The sequence below is a fragment of the Onychostruthus taczanowskii genome, unplaced genomic scaffold (genome assembly GCF_017590055.1).
Source record: "Onychostruthus taczanowskii isolate IOZ18803 unplaced genomic scaffold, ASM1759005v1 scaffold21, whole genome shotgun sequence".
Classification (NCBI taxonomy): Eukaryota; Metazoa; Chordata; class Aves; order Passeriformes; family Passeridae; genus Onychostruthus; species Onychostruthus taczanowskii.
The window spans coordinates 3378466-3405839 of record NW_024499351.1 but is presented as its reverse complement, the minus strand read 5'-3'; the positions used below and the strand labels follow the sequence as shown (position 1 = coordinate 3405839).

Genomic DNA, 27374 nt, shown 5'->3' with positions numbered 1-27374 from the left:
CAGTGGCATTGCAAAAAAACAAAAAGAGAGAAAAAACTGAAAATTTTCAGAGCTTTATCCTCTGGGTCCACAACTTAATAAAATAAACACCACACCAGCCCCAAAACCCCAAATAATACACATGGATAAGAAAGGCATTGCAGAATCCTCTCACCCAATTATTATCTTCCTGTACTGCCTACATCATGGACAAAAAAAATTTCAAACAATTCCTCTCCTTTGTACAACCATGTTTTAACTCAACCACACTGGACATCTATAAGGCTGTTCTCAGCAGCTATTTTTTGATCCTAACAAATCTACGTGTTTCTTGCACAAGTGTGTCAACATCTTCGTTATCCTTTTCTTCTGAACTTGGTTCCCAGTCCGAGTCTTCATCAGTAGGTTCACACTCCTCCTCCTCCTCATCTGTAAAACGGTCATTGAGGTCACAGTCGTTGGCTTCACCATCATTGACACCATCCTTCTTCACAGCCCTTTTTCCTGTAGGGACAAAAATGTCATGTATTCATAACTAATAAATATAGAGTACAAGATCTCTCCCGGAGTCCACATAGTAAAGTGTCTCTCCTCACAAGAAAGAATCACCTAAACAGTACATCTATCTTCCAGTTAAGCCTCTATTGCTAGGTGGCTACTCTGACCCTAGATTTTCTGCCTCCATCCATCCATCCATCCATCCATCCATCCATCCATCCATCCATCCATCCTTTATATTCTTAGTCTTTGGAAGCTAACAGCTTCACATGAGAGAAGAAAATCTTCTAGATCACTCACCTCCTATGTTCTCCACTTGCCTTCATGCTGGATAGTCTGTGTTTCCCTTCTGAAAGTCATTTCCTTCAGAAATGCATCTGTGACACCTCTTCTGTTAAATAACTAGCCATGGTCTGTTAATATTCCAATTATGTCTTATTCTATCCTTAAGTCACATCTCCGAGTAAAATCATGTTCATTCCTCTGCCTCCCACCCTCCCAGTTTTCCATTCTTACCTTATCTAGAAATAACCACGCAATGATATCGGTCTAGCTAATTTATCTGTTGAGCAGTTGTCACCAGCTTTCATATGAAACTACGAATATGGGTTTTTTTCTTTAGCTACAGACCACAGCCCAAATCCTAACTCTTTAAATTACCCATAAACAACTCTCAGCAAACTCTTGAAACCTCAGGTCAGAGCTCCAGACACAAACACCACCACCAGTACCTCACAGTCTCTTTCAGTAACACTTTTCTGTAGTGGGAATGCTCCTGTTCCAGAATTACCTTCCTTTTTATGCTTGCTGGCTTGTTGTTTAACAGACTTCAGAGGAAATTAATCATGCCATAACTGGGAGGGCAAGTTCATTTCAGGATGTTTCCTCCCAATTTGTCTCAAACCAGGACACTGTGTTAGCCCATGACCAGCAGAATTTCTTAGCAGAATCACAGACTATAGTCCTTGCAGAATTAAGTATATCTTGGAGGGGAGGGGTCAAAATGAAAATGCTGAATAAAATAAGAAAGAAATCCCCCTTCTCAGACTAAGGTTATGAGAATAATATGCCCAAGAGCTCCTTATCAAAGGAAAGCCCTTTGCCAGTTTCACAGCACTGTGAGTGGCATTTTACAACAGAAGTAGAAATGCTGGCAAAATACTGATACCTTTAATATTCTTCTTACAAATGTAAGAAGTGCATACTATGTTCTCCCTCCCCATATATCAACACTTTTATTTTAGCAGTGAGTGAAACACTTCCTTTTATGCCTTTCCTCTCCAATTCTTTCCACTGTAGTTTAATTCAGCCCTGCAGCCCCTAAAGCTGATGATTAAGCTCAGTTCTGCCTTTTCTCTATTAGCCTACCTATAAAGATGACCTTGAAACTTTCTACGGAAGTATCTTCTTGATGTGGGGAAAAAAAAGCTTGCTGACTGCTCCTTCCAAAGCATTCTATTTTGAAGTGAGCTTATCAACTTGCTAGAAAACCTACACAAAAGTATGTAGGAGAATCCTGCATATTCCATGGCTACAGGGTGTTATTCATCTCAGCAGCAACAACCTAGAGAAGTCATTCAGTAGTTACAAGTTAACAACAGCAGAACTCTGACTTTTTTTCAATTCCTTCCCTACAATTATTCCCCAGTAATTTTCTTCGGATCATTTTTCAGAACATTCTCTACAGGCAATTCTGGCAGCAATTAGACTTAAAAGCTAAACATGTTAACTGTCATGTGGGGGCTCCCCTCTTTTCTTGGCTGGTGGAATTTAAATACATTTGTAGGGAATTTAATCCTGCTGTGTCTAACGGTGCAGCTGTGCCAAATATGACAAAATAAAGGTTAATGGAGTTCTTACTGTTTTTTTGACCCTGCAGGATGTGGTATGATGGCCTCTGGTGTGAACTTGCTGAGCACCACCTTTAATAAGCTTTGCCCTCCACAGAGCTAAGTAAACCAGTCAACAAAACATTACATTTTTTTAAAACAGTAAATATAAACAGAACTTAATAAATTAATTCCCTTCTTTCCTGTGCGTGCAGAACATCAATTCTTCCACAGTTCGTTCTTAGTAAGAGAAGTTGAATTTGACAGACTGAATTTCACTTCTGTGTGCAAGTTTTACATGCTAGAAGAGCAGCCCTTCTTCCTTCAGAGTCACCCCTGCCTGACCATCAGCTGCACACTCAGGGGGGCAGGGTGCACCCTACTATTTGGGTAAGGAACATGCTCTTATGAGAGGCACAGATGCAATTTAAAACCTTCAAGAACAGATCTGGACTTTTAGATAGGCACACAGCCCAGCCTGCTTCATTCTGAAATCTTCACCACTCAGTACATGCCTCAACACTCTGCAACACAAATTTCTACCACGGACCTCTGATCACGATGGGGATGGTACTTGTATCACAGGATGCACTAAAGCTCACAGGTAACAAACATGCCTCAGAATATGCTGGTGCACAGCAAGTATTTGGTGATAGCCAAAGTGCACACAAAGTTGATAAGAAAACAGTATGACAAAGAAATTTCTCAGTGGAAAGTTTAAAACAACCTCCTGCATTCACCCAGAAGAGAAAGAGAGGCCAAAACACTTTGCCTAGAAAGCTACCTACAACTGTTTGCACTTTTATTTACTTTCTGTAGAAAGCAGATCTATTTTTAAGATTTCTTTAGGAAATTCCCAGCCACTCTTTGGTGATCTCGAAGAAGGCAAGCCAGTTCCCACTCCCACTCAAAATGCAACAGTTCTACATCCTCCTGCCTTACTCTGGCCACTGAAAGTGAAGACTGCACAGCATGAGACTTTCAGACTGCTCTTTAAAGCTCACTTAATTTCAGAAAGCATAGGAAGCTTCACATTTGGAAGACAAGACACAAAAGAATCCTGGAAGCAGACCTAAGCATGTATCCCGGGTTGTAAGGTATGTGGGTATTCTATTCCTATCTGTTAGAGGTGGGGCGGTTATCTTCTGTTAATTGGGAAGTTTTTTTATCTGTTCCACAACCAATCCTCTCTCTGGGAAATATCTTCTGTTAATGGGTCACTGAGTCTCACTGCATGACTGATAAAATGACATAATCCCATTGCAAGAAGCTCCACCCAGGAGGAGGAGCCAAGCGTTCCTACCTGGATATAATCAGAGATTTGGAACACCACAGGCAGTCTTTTCCCACTGGATTCCTAGAGAAGCAGCCTTTTCTCCACTGGATTCCCAGAAGAAGACCAGGCCCATCTACACCATCACTGGGCCTTCAGAAGAAGGTGATCCTTCTACAGGATCACTGCTCCAACAGAACCACAGCTGTAACTGCAGGAGGACTGCAGCCACCATCCAACTGGACTGCTACCAACACCCTGACCAACAGGGTGTCAGGTTGTGTTCTGACTCTGTCAGTGGTTTTTGCTTTGTTTGTACTACTACATTTGTATTTTTAATTTTCCCAGTAAAGATCTGTTATTCCTATGCCCATGTCTTTGCCTGATAGCCTTTTAATTTCAAAATTATAGTATTTCGGAGAGAGAGGATTTATATTTTCCATTTCAAGGGAGGCTCCTGCCTTCCTTAGAAGAAATCTGTCTTTTCAAACCAAGACAGCATGTTTAAAACTTGAGTCTATGTACCCCCAACATACAGAAACTTCTATACTTTGATCCTAACAACCCTGACACATCAATACCTTACTGTAAGAGTAAGCAAGTTCATCAGCACATGCACACAGATTATCACCCAGGAGTTATTTAAAGGTCAGAGTGAGTATCTCCATGCTGCAGGAGCAATCACTCCTTACAAGGCAACCTTAACTAGCTGTGCATGAAATACTGGATTCCTTTCATCCTATTATGGCTGCTGTGTAAGAAGTGAAGATGGAAGACACCATTTAGCCATATGTGTCTCTCCTTAAAATATGTTTGTTTTCTTGTCTGCTTCTAGGAAAATACAGGTGTGATTATCCAGGAAGACTGGCACAAATGCAACTGAAGGACTATTACTTGTAAGAAAACAAGAAAGATTTTACTAAAATAATGACTACTTTCCCCTCAGCTAAGTATTATCAAGCATCTCCAGCACTATTAAATGCTGAAAGAGCCAGAGCAGACCAACTGTGTCCCAGGCTGCTGTGCCCACTCACAACTACAGAATACACTCACCATTGCTTGAAGCTCGTTGCCGTGTTCCTCTTCCAGCTACTAAAGAAAGGGAAGTTGTCAGTCAGGACAGAGGGAACCCTGCCATAAGGGTTATTCTTAAAACTGCTACAACAGGAAACTGACCAATTAAACAAATGCTGAAATGGTTGTGCTCTACTTACAGGTATAAAAGCTACTCTAATGCCCCAAAAATACCGGTTTTGTCTTGAATCATTCCCAAGAGATTACCCAGATAAACTGTTCTTAAAATTATTACCCCTGCCATCTGTAGACAAATGCCATCAATTCTGACTGTGGGTTTTTAAGCAGGAAAATGGAATATATTAGGGCATTTAAATATTTTACATTACTGTTTCCATAAATGCTATTTATTCTTAATAATGTCATAGCCCTGAATCTTCAAAGTAAAATGCATTATCCTGACATATTCCTAAGTGTTCTGCGCTAAACTACTGTTTATCACATTGGGATTTCAGGTGGAAAAACTCCAATCCAATAATCAAGAGAAAGCACCCCAAAAAAATAAAACCAAGAAGTATCTTTAAGAGCAGACAAAATGTAAACAGCACATTCCCCTATGTTTTTTCACCAAATCAAGTTACTAGAATATAAAAAGACTACAAAGTGTTAGATTAGGAACTCAAATTCAGTTTTAGTTATATTCCCTCCAGGCCTCAAGAGAACATATATGCAAGAATTAGTTCTCACAGTAAGAAAATCACTGGCAAAAAAAACCAACAAAAAAAGATGACAGATATGGTTGCAGTCTTTTGTTTAGAGCATCAGAATACTTTAAAATTTTATCTTACCTGAGAATTTCTGATTTAAAAAAAAAACCCAGAAAAAAAATAATCCTAATACAGAGGGAGCTATAAATGCAACTTTATTCCCTAAAGGGAGATTAAAGCATTTTACTGACATGGACTTGATAGTCCTTGTGGGTCCCTTCCAATTCAGAATTTTCTGTGATTCTGTAATATTGAACAAGTTGGCTCACCTGGAGGTGCACTGTGCTTGTATTCTAGCTTGTGCTGGGGGTTCTTCCTGCAAAGAAGAAAACAGTAAAAGCTTGATTCCATCACCTTGTTCCACATTTAAAAAGTGCAGAATTCCCTGGTATTTTATGGATAATTTTCAAGGCACAGCATTTAGATCAGTCAGTTAATAGCCAACAGATAAGGACAACAAAATTAACACAAAATCCCTTCTAATTATATCTGTTGCTTCATCAAAAGAATTATTAATTTTTCATGGGTACCTCCTTTCCTCTATCTCCAAAGAATGAAACACAGATTAAGAAATTACCAACTAATGCAACACAGAGGTTGTCTCATCTGGAAGGAGAGCCAGTTTGGGGTTTAGATCCATTGTACTCCTGAGAAGCATGTTGGCAACTTCAATACAGATGTAAGTCTGTAACGCTCAGCCTGAGAAGGAAAATTCATCTCATAGGTGTTTTTAAGAGGACCACTTTTTCTGCATTAGCTGAGTATCACCAAGGCTTTTTCCTAAGAGCTGTCCTCATTTTGTTGCATTTCATGGAGACCATGCTTTTTAGGACAACCACACTTTCCAGGACAAAATGTTTCTGTGCAGAAACAATCTTTAACAGAAGCCACCAGTTTCAATATGCTCCCATAAAAATGCTATTACCTCAAAATATACCTTCTTGTCCATTGTGATAATTACTCAGTCTGCTAAATATGTAAAACCTAGATACTGAAAAACAATGGAATACAACAATATTTTGAAGAAAATCAACAGTGCTTAAAAGAAACAGCAGTCAGCCACAAACTATATTTTATTGCTGTTACCTCAATTATGCTTTAAGTCAAGTACTGACTAAAATAGTTTTTTTACAAAATCACAACAAATACATTAGGAAAATTTAAACTAAAAGTTACAGATCAAGAACAACATGTACCAATAAACTGCTTATATAAAAGAACAATTTACTGAATGTTGAAAAGAGATACAGTGTTGATCTCCAGGTCATTGAATAGGCTCTTTGAAGTCAAGTTTTCATCTCTGACAGCTGACATGATTACCAAAATAGTGATTTTTACTGTGTTAATGTTAAAAATACGTACAGACTTGGGTGCTTTAAGGGTAGCAGTCTGACCTCAGTAAATTTTGGAAGGCTACAGCCAAAGTAAACATCAAGGATTAGTCATTATTTTACTGTCCTTCTGCAGTTGCAGGGGAGAACATTCTTAACCTGTCAACAAGAAGAGCCACTTGGCACGTGTTTCTCACCTATAACAAGCTGTTCCATATGGACACTCGGGCCGGCTGTCATCGTCATCCTGAGCCACCATCTCCGTGTTGTGATAGTCATCATCATTAGGATGACTGAACTGCTGGAAGTGAATGGGATTCTTCCTGCAAAAGACAAATACACACTGAAACCGACCCATTTCAACACAAGAGGGGATATAAAAAACATGTTACTGAATCACTGACAGCTCATTTTTCTGTGATTACATGAAGAGCAGCTTTTAATGTTTAACTTGATGCAGAATGTATGCCTTACTTTCAGGACAACAGAAGAAGAAATTTTGTCTTAGCACCTGCTGTAACAGAGGTTAAACCAGGAATTTTCCTATTTCCCATTAAGTTTCAGACCTCCAACACATGCACAAAAGGCTTTATTTGAATTACAAATTAGCATGCTGACATGAAGTTGCACCATAAGACATTAACAACTTCATGTGTAGCTGAGTCACACCAGTGTTAGTGAGGACAGCCTAAGACCATCATCCACAACCTCCTGCTCTACAACACTTGAATCAGAGGTGAACATGTAAGGAACACAGATTTATGCATCACTGAAAGAACATTTCTACCACTTCTAGGCAAGAGCGTTGTACACACACCACTCAAGACTAGGCAGTCATAAATATCACTTAAAGAAGAGTTGTCTTCTTTCTAGAACTGTTGTAAATGGAGTTAAAAAGAACACAGAAAATCAAGTTCCCACTTCAGGAGAAATTCATGTGACAGATCAAAACAGACTAAAAAAATTACATCAAAATCAACATAGTAGTAGCAAAAGCAAATCTACTTTTTCCCTATAATTTCTTGTAGACTTTTTTCCAAGTGTAATACTGAGAAGCAAGAAATGTGAGATTTTTAAACAAATTATTTTCCAAAAGACATCTGCAAAATACTTTATTGATTACCTCAATCATTCCCAGAGCACATAACCTCTAGTGTGTTTGTGCAAATTATAAAAGTGAGCTGCCTGCCTCAAGCAGGAGGAATAACAACTTTCAGGTACAGAGTAGTTACTGCTTTAGCTTAGGCTTGCCACAGCTGCATTTAGAAGCAGGTATGGAACATGTCAAGGACATGTGCAGCCACCTCCATACACAGCAACTTCCTCACTGATCAGAGAAACTCCTTTAAACTCACAAGTACCCCTACTGAACTTCATAGAGGAGAGTCAATATTCATTTTAGCATTTCAACTACTACTATAACAAAAGAACATTTGTTACAGCTTTTACAAAAGGATGACTTAAACACTGTGAACTCTGCTGGCCATTCAGACCTCCTTTTAGCATTGGAGAAATACCAGCGATTTAGTATTAATTCTTCAAATCTCCATTTGCCAGATATCTTTCACTGAGGAAACTCCACAAGCAAGCTACAGATAAACTCTTCCATAAGCCACTTATCAAAGGCTCAGTGTAACTTGCATCTACTTACATAGGTGATAGGCCTCTTGTCCTGGTCTTTTGTTGCTTCTATAAACTATAGGATAATTGAATAATCTTTCACTAGAAACTATTGCAAGGTTGCAGTCTTTTATTCCACAACAAATTCTCATGAAACATCACTTCTTGTGACAAATTCAGACTGGCTGCCTGCTTCTTTCCCCATTAAAAATAAATGGGATGAAACCAAATCATTTAGAGGCCATTTGCCAGTTTGTTTTCTTAATACACAGAACTAACATACTTGCAGTAATAGCAAGAATTCTCAGTCACATGAAATACAATTTATCTTCTGAAAGGGATACAGCAGCAACTGATGTTCTTTGAATTAATTTTAATCCTTATTCCTACATCAAGATACATATAGCATAATAGTTGCCATGGAAAGAAGGACTAATAGCTGTCAATTAACAGATTTATTGTATTTTAGGAGATACCCATTTCCTTTTAAAACGTTGCTTCAAGACCTACTTGGACAACACTAAACAGCCATTATTGAAGGGATGGGGGGGTGGGGAAGAAAAAGAAGTAGGGGAGCAAGAAGGAAGAGCAACAGAAGAGTTGTGATGTACAAGTCCTTGTCACTAGGCTTCAGGAGTCTTGGGCCATTAGATGATGCTCCTCAAATTATACATTACCTGTGGAGCACCTCAAACATGTCCTATCTCTTGAACATGTCCTGCCTCAGATGCTCAGTAGAAACATCCTATTTTATTTTAGCTTTACCTGGCTAATTTATACTTATTCTATGTGTAGGGCAACAATACCCCACAAACTAAAAGGAAGCAGAGAAGTGCATAGCTAATAAGCAAACATCTTCCCTTTTTTCAGAAAAATCCTAAGGCTTCTTCCTTAAAGGTTTTGTTTGGGGTTTTTTTATATTTATTTGTAGACATGAAGAAATTTGAGTTACAGAAGCACATCTATCACACTGTAAGCTGCACTCCAAAGTTAATTTTTTCACAACAAAGCCTCAGTGCACAGGAATGTGTTAATTCATTTGATCAAAATAAAATCATTAGGCTTTACTTGCATGAAAAGTAACCATTTTAAAAAAAGGCTATTTTAATAAGAAAGTTTTATTACTGTTGCCCTCATATAAACATATGGACACAGTTACTGCAGCTTTGCTTTCACAGAAACTCTAAATTTGTGTACTCAACACTTCATGATGCAGAAAAGTGTGTGAACTAAAACTATGCAAATAAAACTTTAAAACTTCTTCAGAATCAATGCAAACATCCTCAAGCAGAACTTGAGTATTGTTCAGTAAAATATTTAAGACAGTTATTCATCTGTGTAGCTATCAAAAGCAACTTTAAAAACTTTTTATAAAGCAAATTTAACTAATCAGTTCAGAATCCCTGACTCCTCACAATCCCATGCAGAAGACCCCTTGCCATCTCATGGTCTTATTTCTTCAGCTACTGAAAGAACCTCCTAGTGAAAATGTAATGAATTACCAGCACTGCTTATAAAGCCATACAATTCAAGCCTGAAGTTATGCCATAACTGCACATAACAAGCTTGTAAGTTCTGTATTTTAATTCTTAATTAAAATATAGGACACAGGACTCAAAAAAAAAAAAAAAAAAAAAAAAAAAGACAGATGCAGGGGTTTAGCTGCCAGATTTGCAAGCTTTGAGTGAAAGGAAAAATACTTATTTTCATAAACAAACAAACAGCAAAGTATTTAGAAGAACCCACAAACAAATCCAAACAGTTCTGGGAGAGATTTACACACCCCCAGTTAGCAGAGAACTGCACACCAGGCTATAGCAAAAAGACTGAATAGTGGAAGAAAAATTGTGAGTTCCAGTTTCAGAGATAAGAGTTCAGGTCTACTATACCTCTTCTATGATGGCCCTTAAAAAGGGTGGTGGCGGTAGATTTGTAATTCCCTATTCTGCTAACTTCAGAAAAGCAAGCAGCAGACAAAAACACATGACAGCATTCAGAGGGTGAGTTCCTCGACAACAAATAAAGGCAGCTACAACATACACAGAGCACTTTGTCTGCTAATGATAACAGCAGCTCCTTTGAATTTGGCCACCTCAGTAAATGACACTGAACAAAGGTGACAAGCAGACTCCTTGGGGCAAGAGGTGTGCATCAAGTTTAACTCTTTCAAAAGCAGTGTTTTCAAATTCATAAATGAAGAAACTAAATTATGGGTTACAAATTTACTTGCTAAATGTTTGCTACAGGCTAACAGAAATGTACTCAAATAACTAGAACTAACATTTAATCTTTGCTCTAACACACTTTTGCCACCACACACAAACCATTACTTAGGGGCCTTGAACTAAAAGCAAATACAAAGACAGACTACAAAGCATATTGCTTTTGCTGCAAGCAAACAAATTGGGTTTCATAATATTTCCTGAAGATCAAAGCTGACATTTTTGATTCTCTCTATTTACAAACTTCTCTGACAAAGTAAGACTGCTATTTATTTCAGAACATTCTTTTCTTTTTATAAAGCAATACTTTCCAAAAGTATTGTTGCCAAATGTTTCACAATCAAGAGACCCAGGAAGAAATGTGCACATACAGACTCCTACTCCCTACTACCAGTACCTAAGAATTGCCTTACTAAAGATAAGGAGTATTTCTTCATAGCAGAGCATTAAATCTCCTTAATACCCACACAGGGCAAAACCTGTCTCAGCAAAATTCAAAGCAGCTGGAGCAAACCAGAGGCTGCATTTGCAATACTGGATCAACACAACAGCTTTACCATTTTGATATTCAGTTATCTCTGCATCAGGCCTACCAAACCTACAGGAAGCCAGTCACTTGTGCTTGTTTGGTTCCTAATCGAACTCACTGCTTTTGTTATTTCTGAAGCCCCTTGGGGGAAGATAAAAAAAGTCATAGGATGGCGCTGTTTCCTGGATTAGCCTTGTCTTTTGTATTTACGAAGTACATAGGATTATCTAGAGCTCAAAACTGTCTCCTAATTGTAGATCACAGGTCACTGGGCATTTTCTAGACTTATGAGCACCTCTAGATTTCAGCCTTCCTTCCAATATAACACCACAGGACACCACAGATCTTTTCTGGGCAGAAAGAACTAGCAGGAGGCCAGGCACCCAGCACTGGTATTTTGGAACTTCTCTGGAACATTTGTATGACAAATCTTCTACCACCTCCATCTTGAAAGAATATGAGTGAAAAGAATAGGAAAAACCCCTGTTATTCCTCACTTGCAGTATTTCCAAAGACTGTCCAGATAAGGGTTAACCTCGAGTTCTAAGTCTGCTTTGTTCTGGTTTTAGAGGTGACTGAAAGCTTTAAAAAAACTGCAGAAACACCAAGTTATAGTAAGAGAAATTCTTGATTATGTATGGATGACAAATAATAAGTATTTTAAACATTCAGATCACAAAGCCGGCAGTAACTTCAATAAACACAATAATCTTTCATATAAGTCTCATCTGCTAAAAAAACAAACCTACAGGATCTGTGTTGGCCATTTGAACCTTTTACATCTCTTCTCCCTGCTAGTACCTCATACCATACACACAGGTCTTTTATTTCTTTTCCTTTTATAATGGACCTTTATCTTTTATTTCCTGCAACACTTCATCTTTTAGTTTGCTCAAGTACTTCATCCCTTGTTTGGGCTGTATTCAGAGTTAGCAAGGCATCCTAGCTTCTCCTTTTACCCTTCTAAAATTAATGTTCTGCTATTTCTTTCTCATCAGACCCCTGTTCAACAAAAGATTTTTTTCCAAATCAAAGCTTATAACAACTTTACAGTTTTCTCTTCCATAGCTAATACATTATTTCTGAATACCAAGCTAGACCAAGCTAGTATTAATTTTGTTTACCTGTAACAGCCACTTCCATACTTGCAAGGTATCCTCTTATGCTGTACCTGTCTGGAGCTTTCTGAAGCATCTGCACTTCTGGCTGAATCAGAAATCTCAGTGTTGTAGTCCAGATTTGCATCAGGTTCAAGAATCCCTTCCTGGGCACCAAGATATTGTGAAGTCCTGTCCCAGTGAGCTTGTTGGCTTGTAGAACCAGCAACGTGCTCTTTGTTTTCTCTTTCCTCAGTTCTGTTGTCTTTACTGGAAATCTGACCTACTCTTTTAGACCACTTGCCATGCAGCTGCCTATCATTTTTTTCCAGAGAATTTCCAGGGTTCTTTGTTCCAATCTTGCCACTTCCTTCCATCTCTCTCATGGTAGTCTCAAGAGGAAATCCAGATGTATTCTGTGGAACAAGGTTACATTTTGGAGAAACTGAAAATTTACACTCCTCAGAATGAAAAGCTTTGAAGTAAAACTGTGCCTCATCATCCCTGCTTTCAAAACCAGTCACAGAACAGCCCAAGTTAGAAAGGACCTTGAAAGTTCATCTGATTTAGACTTTAAAAATCTTCTACTCCACTTCCTAAACTCAAGTTTGTGCTAAACACAGCTGCTGAATGAAAACTTCAAGTTCAGAAAACACACAGAGAAAAACTTATCTTAAAAGAAAAACACATCTTAAAAGAAAATCTTATCTAACAGCTTCCTCCCTCAGCTTCATTTCCCTCACATGACCTGTTCTCTCACCACCTCAGGTCGTGAACAGTTTAAATTAACTCACAATTTAAAGTACTGCTCCTAAAAAATTAATGGGAATTATACAGGTGACGATGTAGTAGACTGTAGAAGAATGTAGACTCCTGCCCATGAATCAATTTAAATTATTAAGGAATCACTTACTAATTTCATGAGCTTCTTAATAATTTAAGCACCAAGATACAAGGAGTATATACGTATTTATCTATATAGAAGATATATGGGAACTCAGGACACATACCCTGAGGTTAATCCCACACTGATACATCTTAAATGCTTCAGCTCATGACTCTAAATCACAACAGTCTGTCACAGACACCATTAAGCAAATATTTCAGCTTTGACACAAACTGCATTTTAAATTTTGGAAAAAAAAATGTACATTTAAAATAAGAAATGTCTTCTTTAGAAAAAGAATTTGAGATACACAGCTGAGGAAAAAACACTGTCCTGACAATTGAGACGTTACCTGGAAGCATATTACATTCAAGGCTGGACTACTTTGTACATCATAGAACTATGCAAATGTCTGTGCTTTCTAAAGATTATTATCTATCTTTCTCCTCCAGTAAATTTATACTTAGTTTACACAGGTGTGTTTTGCAGAGCTTGAAAATCAACCAGTGATTTCCTATTTGATTTTGTTCCTTTCCAAGCAAGTCTCATAAAATGTTATCCAAACCCAATTACATTTGAGCAGCAACTTGATTAAGAAAGGGCAAAGTCAGCTTTAACATCAGATGATCCTGACAGAACCATATTTAGTGGCTCAACTAGGAGACAAAGACAACTCCCAAAATACAGCTCAGCAATCAACTGCAATTTAAGAAATAAGCCTTCCTTTGCAAAAGAAAGCATAAATTACTGTTATTTGCCACTACCACTTCTGAGTTCCCTGCCACGTATTTCCACTCATTGCCTGTATTGTACATAAGGAGCTAGAAGGCTCACACTGATTCCCTGGTTACACACCAGGCTATGATCCAGGGAAACCAAAAACCACCAGCACTCAGCACTGGGACAGCCTCCGGTGGCTGCTGCCAACCACAACAATTCAAATATTTTTGCTTTCTTCCCTACAGAACATTTTCTCAATCGCCTTAAACAAGACAGCAGAACCCTGATTTAGGCTCTGATATCCAAATTACAGTCTTTCAGAGCTCTCTATGGTTACTACTCTAGCTTGTCCTAATACATCAGTTTCTCTGCAAAGTCCTGAAAGCAATTTCTTAAACTGTACTTGAAATTAAAATGATTTGTGAAATTATTAGGTGAAAATAAGTAAGGCTTCCTACTTACAAATTGCAAAATTGAATAATTCATTATATAGTCACTCATTTTATAACCTGGCAAAGAGAAAATAGATCAGCAGCTGTTATTAATGGACCCAGTGGACCACTGTTATACCAAAACAACTACTACTACTTGGTCTCCATGCACGGTTTGTTTCAATTAACCTTAAAACCAAAACCCCAATAATTTTCAGTGTCAGAAGCATTTTAAGTATTTTATCAGATCCTGTAACACACCCAGGCAAATTTAATGTCAGTCATTAAAAACACCTTCCCAAGTGGTTCACTTAAAGGAAACAAGTCAGTGAAACCCTCAGTTTGCTCTCACCAGAATATGCTTTGTTTGACTTTAGCAATGATCCTTCTCTTTTCACCACTTGCAGTAAGGATTAAACTGCCTATAAATGCAGCTGTACTGTGAGGTCACAGAGAGATGACCAGCTGGACAAAAGGGTCTGTTACTCATTGCCAAATATCATTTTGGGTTTCAGGTTACTTTTTTTCCCCTTTCCTTTTTTTGACTCAGATTTTGAGACGGTGGTATAAGCAGACTCCATGCTACCTTCCTTTGAAACACAGCAGTTGCTGAGCCACACACCACCCTCATCCGACCATAAACCCTCACCTAACAGAATGGCAATAGCCTGGGCAAAGCCCAGTGTCACGCTGCATCAGTTTCACACCATCACCCACCCAAAAAGATTCTCAGAAAAAAGCCACCAGCCACTCCTAGAGCAGTGCTCTGGCCCACGTGTTCCTGCCTCTTGCTGCAAAGCTCTCAGTCTGGTACTTCTGTGGGACATTTGGGGCCCAAGTCCCAGATCCTTTGAAGGAAATGCAGAAAACCAAATCTCTCAGGCTTCCATGATCCTTGCTACAGAGCTAACCAATGGACTGGTATTTCAAAACAACAAATCATAACCAGAACTCATAGAACAAAAAGTTACGTTGTAGACCCAACCTTCAACATGACATTGCCAACTACATACTCATTTTTTGCAATATCATGGTTCTGCCCTGAGCCAAAAAAGTTACCTGAGATGAAGGAACAGGGATAGAAAGGCAGCTCCTTTTCCCTTGATCTCGCTCTCCACCTTCAAAATCCTCTGTAGTTTCTTCAGAAGCTAATATTTTTTTCGGCTGTACATGTACTTCTGATTTTAATGACTCTGTATGACCTTCTCCCCTTCCTTGGCCTTTTTTCTTTCTACTACCTTAAAAAAAAAAGAAAAAGGGTACTTTTGGAATGCAACTTTTTAGTGAAATCCTGACAATAGAAATCATTAAAGCAGAACACTGGGCAAATGGCATGAGAAACAGCAGCAGTTGTGAAAAAGATTTTTTAAACAGTTCCAATGTTTGCATGTATCCCCAGTTCCCCCAAAGTCAGGCCTTGAGATACATCTCACCCACACAGCTTCTAATCTCAACACCAACACAACCAAAGCATTCAGTCTTTGAAATAAACATTATATTCACACATATAACTGTGGAAACTCAACACATCACTCTGAATGTCCAGAGTCACCGAGAGAACCCTTGGGGGACTCGGAGACCTTGGAATGTTGCCAAAAGTGTCTGGTGGCTTGACTTTGATCCATCTAAAGTGGAAAAATCGGTGTGTGAGGAAATGAGAGCTTCTTGGGTGTGAATAGTATATTTACAGGATGAAATATAGATTTTAGAAAAATAGGTACAGGGGGGTCATGAAGACAAGATGGAGGATTCAGGGCGTGGTCCTGTGTTCTTCTTTCTTCTTCATGTCTTCCATTTTGTGTGATGATGTTGGCACTTTTGGATTGGTTCATGGTGAAGGTACACTTGTCTATAAGGGTGAAAAGTATTGGGAATTAAAGGTAAATATGATATACGTAATTTTCACTATAAAAGACACAACCGTCCCGTGGGCGGGGGAGAGTGCACTTGACTGTCCTGCTGAGCGGACCTCGGCTGGGCAGAAAGAAAAGCTTTGTAGATAAGAATTAATAAACAAGATTGAAGATTGAAAACCTGAGAGTCCAGACTCATCCTTCGAGGTTGCGGCCACCCAGAACCACTTTTCCTGTGTCGGGGCAGAGACAAATAACAGCGGACCCCAACATATAACAAAAGTTGTAAGTACTGGCAGAGAAACAAACAAATAGACAAAAAAAACCCACTCCCCCAAAAATACAAAACAAAAGCACAAACATAAGAAAACTATCACACCAGTACAGGACTCAACACTATGCAATTTTTATATAAATATGGCAGGAGGGAACAGTCTAGATTTAGAAGGGAGATGAAAGAAAAAAAAATACTGAAACACAGATTTTCTTTGTCATCTTATAATTTTTTCCAAACTAGCTTTTGAGGAAAAGCATAGGCAGTGTGGTGGATGGCACATGACTGAGGTGTTTAAAGCCACAGCTGCCCTCATCAGTGCACAGAGACACCTGTATTTACAACAGGATGGAAGAAGCAACTGGCCAGACACTGCATAACATACTCCTGCGGTCCTGCTTGGATATTAAGATCCAAATCCACAACAGCATCTCAGCAGAAACAGCAGCTGGAAAGAGTCACTAGAGTAGAGCTGCTGCACACAGGGGAGCAGACACACACCCACCAGCCACAGTTCATACACTGGGACTGACCAGCAAAGGAAACTCAAGTCTGCACCCAAACCACTTCACACCTCCCCACAGAAGGGCAAACAGGGTGGGGTGTGCTGTGTTCAGCACAGAGAATGACAGAAATACTTTCCCCCTATCACTTCTTTGGCCCTCCTGTTCCATCAATAAAAGTCACACGGGCAATAAATGCCACATAGAAAGTTTGTCTAATGGCAGTTTTAGAAGCTCCCAGGACCAAAGGCAGACAGGTTAGAAAGCCTTCTTGAGCTTGTACCAATGCATAGGCACCTTGTGTGTCCCACTGACAGCGACTGAACACAGCCTTCTGCTGCTGCCACTGCTGATAGGCAGCGGCAGCAGCACATGATACATCCAGCAATTTCTTTTCCCACAAGAACAGGGGGGAACGCAACACTAGTTTAGCCTTAAGTTGGTAAGAATCTATCAGCTGTCATGAACTGCTCCTCCTAGGAATTAATTTTGGACTAAATAACCAAGTCTGATTAAAAATCTAACATGCGACACCACCCAAACCCTTCTGCCTTTAAAACCTGTGAAATTAACAATCTAAATTTAGAAGGGCAAAACATCAGTGACTTAGGTGTGGAGAATGTTAGGAATTAAAGAGACAGAAACTACTTAGAATTTACATACAAAGTAGGCAAGTTTATAGGAAAGGGCCCCTGAACATCCAACACTCAGCTGCACAAATTTTATTATCTGGCAAAAAAACAAAAAGAACAGAAAGAAAATTAAGTGATGAAAAAGAGCTCTATCACTCCCATAGGACTGATGACAAAGGAGACAACACAAGTTTTGTCAGTCCCACACAGAGCATGGAAAGAGAAGTAGAAAATTAATACTTCCTACCACCACCATTATAATTCAAAAAATTATATCAAAGCACAGAAATGCATATTGGAATGCAATCATTATCACACTGCAAACCTACCTCCTGTCATAACAGGCCTGGAAACCCTCTGCACCACCAGATCTCTTTCCAGCATCCAAGATGGAAGCACTCTCTTTCTTTGAACAGATTTTGACTCTTTGCTTTCATTACCATCAGAAAGAGAAACCTGAAAGAACGTTTACTGTTCAGTGCCTTTATCCAGTTACAGAAGAATGGGGGGGAAACTAGACCACAGTTTGTACTCAGTTATGCCCTTCAAAAGCAGTCTGGGTAACAACCTACTTTTTCTATGGGGACCATTGCTCAAATATTTCACTTTTTTTTGAGTTTCCACCCACTCAGAAAAACAACATTTATTGGAACCTTCATTCAGCAAAAACAAAACAAAATAAAACAGAACTTCTTAGATCTTTAGAATAAATATGTAAAAGGCTACAAACTTAAAGATTCATAGAAGAGCTTTACCACCACCTTGCTCTAGTTTCCCTACAGAGATATAACAGAAAGAGCAAGTTTAACAAAAGCCTACTTGTCCAAGAAAAAAAACCCCAAACCCCTTCAAACATAAAAGCCTTTTTTGCATTCCTACAGTTTATTTCTCCAGAAAGTAACCAGACTCTAAATCTCTGTAAAAACAATGCAAATACACCAAAGTCACATTCACTATTTACTGAAAACAACACTATCATTTTGAATTTCCTGAGCCAGTCCACCCCAGGGATCTCAACTACAGCAAAGGCTGACATTTCATTTGTATAGAGAACATAACACCTCCTTAACTTTCAATACATGCTTACAAATATTAAACTTCTTTAAAAACTTAAGTACCCACCAAAAATCTGGAGGTAGCATCATTATTCCTTGTTTCTGCAGCTCCCTGTACCTCAGAGCTGGAACATTCCATTAACAGTGGAATACAGGACATCTCAACAGCATGAACAGTTGGTGCTTCTGCATCAGCCTCCTGATGTTTTTCTGACAAAACAAAATCAGTTTGATCTATTCACACACTACAAATATAAACAGGCACTTTTGACTCAAACACAAACGTTTGTCTGAATGTTTGCCATTAACAAATGCAGTTTGAAACTGATTGTCAACATCCTCTTAACATCACCTTACAGAGGAAATAAATGCATCTTCCTTTTACCTCACACCTGAAGGGTTTTGAACAAAAGACTCTAATAACTGCTGACCACAACTGTGGTGTTTTGGGGCTTAAGTACCTAATTAACACTGGTTGCTACCATGACAAAACTTTGAGAAAGCCGAAACTGCATCTTAGAATTTGCTTTATGGTAAATCTGCACACTCTCCAAAATCTGATCCTATCCTAAAAGTCAGGCAATGATTTTAAGATGCAGTTTTCAGGATCAGATGCCCAATGAATCAAGCACTTCTCATCAAGTCCTCACTACAGGCTACAAGCCTGCAGCACTGAGGCTGCAGGCAGGTGCTAGTTTCAAAAGCCGCAGTTCAGAGCCACAACATCTAAAAAGCTTTTTAGGTTATGAAAGCTCACCCAAAGTGCAATTGTTTTTCTTTCAACACATTGCCTTTCCACTACTTAATTCACCAGCACAAATAATCAGGGAAAAACAAGTCATAATTGCTGCAGTATTCCCTGCACAGAGCACTGGGGAGTCTCTGCCAACCCTTCCAGAACTTTCTGCACTGCAGAGACCGCATGCTGACCAGCTGAGCTTGCTCTTTGTGGCCCTGTGAAGAGAAACACCAAAGGCTAAGCTCAGCCCCCAGCCATTCAGCTCTGCAGGGGCTCACCAAACCCCAGGATGGGTGAGGTTCAATGGGACCACAGGGAGTCATCTGGCCCCAGCTCCCTGCTCAAGAAGGGTCATCCCAGAACACATGGATCACGTCCAGATGGTTCTGGAATACCCTCACTGAGGGACAATCCTCAGCCTCTCTCGGCAATCTGTTCCATGCACAGCCACGGCTGTGAAGAACTTCTTCCTTATAGTCAGGGGGAACTTCTGTGCATCAGCTTCTGCCCATTGCCTCCTGTTCCAGAGTTCTGAAACAGTGGGCACAGCCTGGTCCATCCTTCTGGCACTCTTCTATTAGATAATTATACTCATTACTGAGGTCCCCTCTCTGCCGTCTCTTCTCGAAGCCAATCAGGCCCAGCTCCCGCAGCCTTTGCTCCTACGAGAGATGCTCCACTCTCCCAATCATCCTCGCCGCCCTCCGCTGGAGCCGAGCTTTCCCTGCCCCTTACACCCTCGGGGCTGCAGCGCTCCCCCTCGAACCCCGCGGCTGCGGACACGAACCACTCGGGCCCCGGGAGCGGGGGTCGCTCCCTCGGGCCCGCGGCTCTGCGGGGCCGGCCCGGCCTCACCTCGGGGTTGCCGGAGCCGCCGGGACAGGGACGGAGGTGGTGCCGAGCCCGGCAGGAGCCGCCGCCGCCTGATGACGCGCGGCCGCCCCGTGACGCGCGGCTTCCCCGGGCCGTGCGGCGGCGCCGCCTCCGTGGTGCCGAAACTGCGGAGATTCGCCCCAAAAGCAGCGCCCCACGCGCACACCCGCGGCGGGCGGGCGACGGGGACATGGCGGCAGGCAGGCAGCCAGCCCGCAGCGCTGCCGGCGGCGGCCGGCCGCACACAGAGAGGCCGCAGTGACGCCTCCCCACTCCGAGGCCGCGGGGATGGACGCGGAGCGCGCCGCCGGCCGGGACAGCGCCGAGGGAGGAAGAGGAGGACTGGGTGACTTCGTGTCTGCCCTTCCTCCCGAGATCACCTCCCGGATTTTCAGCGGGCTGGATGTCGAGAGCCTGTGCCACGCGTCCGTGACGTGCAAGGGCTGGCACCGCGTCATCGAGAGCAACGAGCGGCTGTGGCGGCACCACTGCCTGGCCGTGCGCGCCGTCTGCCAGCGGGAGATCGACTGCGACCGAGGGAACGGCTATTCCTGGAAGGTAAATCCACCTCCAGCGGCTGAACACCGGCAGTGACATAAACGAGAATGCTGAGGGCCAATAGAAAATATAAGGAAATGACATCAGCCTGTCGCACCCATCCCAAGGTTGTGGGGGATCGGCTGCGGTGACAGCGTGGCTCGCTAGCGCATCCCGGCAGAGGGACATATGGTAAAATACACTGGGAGATAAAGCAAAGCTGTCCCTTTTCCTACCCAGGACACAACCTGTCCGGCTCGGCATAAGTCCTCCTGCTGCCCCGCCCAGCCTCAGCGCTGACCTTCGTCATACACCAGCCCTGACACGGGACAAAGTTCCCGCAGATGGGGCCGGCGGGGACTGGGTAACAGAACTCCGACAGGCAGTGTGTGCTCTCCTGTTCTATTTTGTGGAAACAGATCTGCTGGTTAGGAATGACTTCCTGAAAAATCATCCTGGATAGTGCTGTCTCAATTTACCTCAAGTGACACATATTCAGGAGGAAAAAAATGGGGAATAGGAAAGGAAATGAGCAGGAGCTTTTATAAACTGTTTAGAAAATCTCCCCACACACAGACTGCTCTGAGCAGTTTGCAGCAGGTTCAGCTCCAGAACCTGCCGAATGATCTCTCACTGTTGAATCCAGCCTGGAAGTTGAGATAGATCAGGACCTGACCAGGTAGACCGGGTAGCTGGTTCCACAGGTTACTCTGGGCCTGCTATAGGGTAATCTCTCACCTTAGTTTAGCTGGTGTGGTTGAGAGCACTGGAGGGGTGAAGAGAGAGAAGCAGCAGCAAAAGAAACAAAAGCAGCCACTGGACTGTGACATTTCAGTAACGTTTCTGCAATGTGAGACACAGACATGAGCAGATAGTGGTTACCCTTTCAGTGTATAGATCTTGCTACCCTTGCACAGCAATTTCCAGAACTCCCTGCACTGATTGTCTGTTTTATCTGGAGGGCATTTGAAATAGAAGCTACAAACACACCAAGTCTACATTTTCTTGCCCTTAAAGGCTGGCAGAAGAGAAGAACCCAGCCAGTCTCCCAACAAAGGAAAGGTCACAACCTAAATAGAAAGTGGAAGGCGCCTTTTTTAAGGAGTAAGACAAATTCCTGGTTTGGGTTTTTCGTCTTGACCACCAAAGAACTGAGGCTGGAACAGAAAAGTTGGAAGTAGAACATGTTCTGCTTCTCGGCAGCATTTCACCTTCCTGGATTTAAAGTCTAGGTATCCAAAAGCACATTCCAAATCCCTTTTCTAGCACTACTCCTCTAGTGTAAACTTGTTATATTGAATGCAGTTTAAATTGGTTCCTTTCTGAGATCTGACTATATGTTTTTCCACCAGATTACATTGTTGAGAAACTACTGGAAAAGCAAAGTGAAGCAAGAATGGCTTAGTGGGAAATACAGCAACATTCCTTCACAATTCAGTTTGCCAGAGAAAAGCATGTATCCAATGGATGTCGACACGTGGGGAGAAATCTTGGAAGCAGAACTTGAGAGATGATAAACCAGTGCTGATTCTTGCAACTCAGACAAATTTTACCAATAGCAGACACACTGTTCAGCAGTTGTGAAACTGATTTTGAGCTCGTTATGAATTTATGGTGAAAACTTATAAAAAAAATTTGTCTGTATTTTTAAATTTGCATTTTACTGTATTAATTTTATGTAAAATTCTAAAGGCAACTAAATATTTTGTTGTAATTTATATTTATAAATTTAATGTTCTACTGCACTGTCAAAAATATGCTGATTATAATTTCAGTTTGCACTTTTTGTTTTGGAAGATATGATTTTTATATTAAAAAAAAAAAAAAACCAACCCCCAAAAACCCCCAAGGTGTGTTTGATCTTTTGACATGAAATGTATCAGTAGCACATGAGAGCCCACAAAGGAAGGCTGGGCAAGGGACAGATCCAGACACTGGAAAGAATCCTCTGGGCAGCATCACTCCGTTACCCTAAGAGAGCTAGAAGTGCAAAAAGTGCATCTGATATAATCAAGAAGAAAACAATACTAGCAGTACATTCTCATCACCTCAAAACTGCCCTTTTTTTTTTAATCATAACATAGGGAAACTGCACAATAATGGATCTAGTCCCTCACCTTTCTCATCCAGCCTTCTCTGTTACCTCCAGTCTGTAAATCCCTGACATTTATCCTCTATTCCTGCTCTTTTCTTTTCTTACTTATGCTGTAATTTCTCGTGTATTTGTCTCAGGATACAGTTTGTAAACAGAATAATATTAGGTTTGAATCCTAAAACAGTTACTTCACTGTGCACTTAGCTGTAGCTTTTCCCTGTTCTCGTTCTCTTTAATGAGCATTAAGAGTCCCCAGTATCTGCTGTGTCTCTGCCTCTGTTCAGATCAGGTGGCTGTGCCTTTTAAAAACAAGTAATTAAACATGCAGCTATGCAACTACACAAGGCCTGCATCTTTAAAGCTGGAGTAACAGTGGTGTATGTTTCTTGTGAAAAATCTATGACTGAGATTAAAAAAGTATTTAAGTACAAATCCACATAAAAACAAACTTTTCTTTCTCTCCCTACTCTGACTCCTTCCTTTAAGGGTTTTAATTCCCCCTGGAGATTTCATTACATCTGTTCTACTCTCTGCCCCTGCAGCATCTACTCAGCCTCCCATCTCTGCTGCAGGATGGATGTGTTCCCTTCCCTTTAAAGACATCCCAGCAGCATCCAGTGGTGCACTCCTTGCACCACCTGGTTTGAGCTCATCTCTTGCCCCTTCTGCCTGCCAACAAAAGCCACTGAAATGCCAGAAATAGGCAGATTGTACCAATGCCTGAATTAGCACTCATATGTGGGTGTCCTTCCCCAGAGAGCATGCTCAGCAGCTGAAACCACACATGTAAAGCTCACACCACCCGGGGCACGCATTAGCTGCCCTCACACCTTGGCTGGTGAAACCCTTTTTCTGCTCCAGAGCTTACCTCTTACCCACATGTTTTTGCTGAAGTGCAAAGTTCTACTTTTGCAAACCCCTCTGAACTTCCATTCTCATGCCATTTTTATGCCCCTGTCACTTGGAAGGTGGCAGCTGCAGAAAGGTGCCCGAGGTGTCCATCACCTAGGCTTTCCACCTGTGATGCCTCAGGTTTTAGCTTTTCTATTTTTCGGATTCTGTACTGCTTTAGAGTGTACTTCTGAGCTTCATATTAGGGGATGGTAAGCTCTCTTCACAGAACAGGTAGACAAAACAATTCCTTCTCTAGCTGGGGACCAAGGACAGATTATCCAAATTTCAGGCCCAAGAGCATAAACAACAGTGGACTGAACAGAGAAAAACAAAGCTGTGACTTCATAACTTAAAGCTATAATTGGACAATTAGCTCCAATATGCTAATGGACCAGAACTTATAAAATTGTGAGACCCTGTGACCACTTGTCCTTTTTGTGACCATTTTGGGTTCGTCTTGGGTGTAGCCCTGGCTGGGCTCTTGTGCTGCCCAAGGTGAATCCATTGAGGCCTTGTAATAAATACCTCCTTTATTCTTTAGCTCCATCTAGTCTCTGTTCTAGGTCAGCCTTCATAAGGCATCACCTGGTCTTCCTGCCATTCACCGTCCTCCCACCTGGTTTTCCTAGGATACAGAGCCTTTTAGAGAAAGCACATGAAGTTTTTGTGTGCAGAGCTGTTTGCAAATGTTTTCTGCCCACACTACTCAACTATGCAACAAAGCCTTAAACCAGCCAGGCTTCTATGAGAAAAAAAGGCTTCCCTCCTGCACGAAACCCTGTGAGGTGCTGCACAGCTGGATATCAAAAAGACCAGCACTGAAGCTCAGCTGGAGGGCCCACCAGGTCAACATTTTATTTCTACATCTCCAAAAACCACCTGTGGTGTTTTTAATAACACCTGTTGGTGTTAGAACCTTCTTTGCAGCTACTCATTGCTGCAGTACTCCATTTTTGAAGTGACTCGCTGGCAGTGTGGCTGTATTTCATCATGGTGCAGGATGTGGCTTTGGGCCATCGCCATTAACTGACTAAATGAAAAAGTATGCACGAGATATTTGATCACCACAGGCTTTTAATCAGACCACTCAAATTTCAAGGCTAATTTAGTCGAGTGTTTCTGCCAATAGGCCAATAACCATGTGTTAATCCTGATCATCTTTGAATGGTACCAAGTGACAAAGTTATCCCAACTGAAGGCAGAACAGTTGAGCTCAGGACTGTGATCAGATGTTTCAGCCCACCAGAGCTGACGGGAAGCCAATAAAAGCATACAGCTGAGAGGACTTAGGTGATGGTGGTGTTATTTTTTTATTTTCCCTCCAAGTGAACTTGGGATGAGGTATATTGGCTTCCCAAGAGCACGTTGACACTTCGCAGTTGTTTTTCACCCTATTGGTTGTTCAGAAAAGTCCATCTCCAAAACCACAGAAGAAATCACCTGCTGCATTTAACCCCTTAAGTCAGCAGCATCTTCTGATCAGCACAATGCCAAGAATTGAGTGTAGGGGGGTGGGAGGGGTTGAGGCCTCAGTATGAAGGGCTAAACCCACTTCTGCTATTCTGGTAAATCAAAAAACCCAAGCTACAATTGTGGATTGAAAGGGAAGGAGGGAGGTGATGGACTGCAAACTCAGAGATCCTGGAGGATCTACCAAGATGAAACCCAAGAGGATAATTCTATGTACTGGCACAGTTTGCTGCAGTCTCCCCCACCTCCTCAGAATCACCCTGTCCAGCACTGCCAACCCATGCCCAGCAACTATGGATTTACAAAGCCAGAGGGGAATAAAATCCAGCCTGCTAGAGCACACAAATTAGGTACAACATTGGCTGGTTTTGACTCATGTTTAAAAATGTTGTTAAAGCTGCATTTTTAAAAACTTTAAAAACCTTAAGGGGCAAAGGATCTGCTGTTTGCCAGTCCAGGGGTGCTGACTGCATGGGCTGTTTTGTTGCTGAGATACCAGAGCTGTACACAAAAGCTTCTCCAGATGCCACAGGACACCAGTGGCCATGAGGTAATAGCACCAAATATTGTTTTTTAAACATTTCCATGGTCTCAGAATGCCAAAACAAAAAGCTGCTGTCAGCTGCCTATTGGATGATTCAGCTTGAAGACTTTAACTGAAGGTATAGGTTGAGCAAGCTGGGAACAGTAAAATATTCAGTATTATATATTAATTATTCAGCAAAATAAACCAGCCACCTTATGTCTTTAAACCTTATATGGGAAAAATATATGGGAAAAAAGTTGAGAAAGACAAAGTATTTTTTTTTTGCAGCAGCAGTATCTAGCAACTAATAAATGAAATATTGCAATAACCCATAAGAGCTTTACTAGTCTGTTCCACTGAAGGAATATTTTCAATAGTTTCCACTACTTTTTTATCACATTGCTAAAGAACAAGGGCACTGAACAAATATAAGTGGGATATCCTAACACCTAGGTTTCACCAGGTACACTATATAGCCTTTTAACAGCATAGCCAATGACAAAAAGCATGCCAAAAGTCACCCAGTGTGGCTGACCAGACTAAATTGGCTTTTCTAGTGCACCTTTATTTTTGAACATCACTGGTCTGCAGACAATTTGTTTCACTAAGTTACACTGCTCTTAACCGTAATTTTAACATGCAGCTCATCGATGTGTGTACTTAGAGATAGCAACACCAGGGACCTGCTCAAAACCCAATACCCATAAAGGAGCCACATATCTATGTACAGCCCACAAGTATGAGGAGGAGAGAGGAAGTTTTGACTGTTTTAAGGGCGTGACTAAAAAACACATGGTATGTTGTAGCAATTCTGCAATGACACTAGGCATTTATGTTTTCTCATCCAAGATCCACTCTATGATGCCTAAAAGCAGAAACACAAGCTGTGTTTTAGGATGTTTAGGTCAAAATAGTTATAAGAAGAAGGATATGGGGGAGGGCGGAAGAGAAGAAAGGGAAAATTGAAGATGTAACTTGGGAAATAAACCATTTCTTTAAGTAAAAAATATTAATTAAGAGAAACCCAAACCAACAAACCAGTCTTATTTTACCAGTCGTATGCTAGAATAATTAAATACTTCCTTTTAGAAAAAAGCTACATAAGAGTGTTAAAAGCCTGATCTAAATAACTCTTCCTATTGTTCAAAAATATCTCACACATGTGCATCGATTTTGTTACTGTACTTTACCCACCATGTACTTGGGAAACACAGCAACTTACATACACATAAAGCAGAAGCAATGGAGGACAGAAGAGATGGTTTCTTGATTTTCTTTTGATATTCTTTGCTGATTAAGAAAGGGTTTTCAGACTTTTCCTTACAATATGGAAGCAGGTACATGAAAAGACTGATCATACATTGATTTACATAATTGATACTCTATTAGTCTGCAATAGGCTGTTCTAGTATTTTTGATAGAGAGAGAGGCTAATGGCAATATGCCAAGAGTATTTTTGTGTCTTTTTATATCAGAGTTTGAGGATGTAGGAAGATTAGGGTGCCTAGTTGTTTGGGATTTTTTTAATTAAACTAGTCAATCCCCAGGTCTCTTTCCTCTCCCTTGATCACTCCAGTTTATTAATATTCAGAATTGTGGTGAAAAACATACTGAAGGCAGATTTAAAATAATACTAACATCATCTCTCTCCCTTTCAAGTGCCAGAAGCAAAATTCCATCCAGTTTATCAGCATTTCCCTTTTATTATTTTCCTCCCTCCTGCTCAG

At 40.9% G+C, this 27374-nt stretch overlaps 2 protein-coding genes across 3 annotated transcripts; one reads left to right on the top strand and one right to left on the bottom strand.

The window, feature by feature from the left end:
• Nucleotides 1-37: 37 nt before the first annotated feature.
• Nucleotides 38-20252, bottom strand: APLF (aprataxin and PNKP like factor). 2 transcript variants are annotated; one of them, XM_041404273.1, is made up of 9 exons: nucleotides 20108-20252; nucleotides 18581-18723; nucleotides 17788-17914; nucleotides 15256-15434; nucleotides 12187-12575; nucleotides 6889-7014; nucleotides 5630-5676; nucleotides 4633-4671; nucleotides 38-483 (listed from the first exon to the last, which is right to left on the bottom strand). In XM_041404273.1, the coding sequence occupies exons 2-9, from the start codon at nucleotides 18671-18673 to the stop codon at nucleotides 278-280; spliced, it is 1206 nt and encodes a 401-aa protein (XP_041260207.1). In that variant the 5' UTR covers nucleotides 18674-18723; nucleotides 20108-20252; the 3' UTR covers nucleotides 38-277. The 2 variants fall into 2 exon arrangements, with proteins under 2 accessions (XP_041260207.1, XP_041260206.1); XM_041404272.1 differs by having other exon boundaries at nucleotides 19444-20232.
• Nucleotides 20252-22495, top strand: FBXO48 (F-box protein 48). Its single transcript, XM_041404275.1, has 2 exons — nucleotides 20252-20683; nucleotides 22015-22495. The coding sequence occupies exons 1-2, from the start codon at nucleotides 20414-20416 to the stop codon at nucleotides 22174-22176; spliced, it is 432 nt and encodes a 143-aa protein (XP_041260209.1). The 5' UTR covers nucleotides 20252-20413; the 3' UTR covers nucleotides 22177-22495.
• Nucleotides 22496-27374: the final 4879 nt, after the last annotated feature.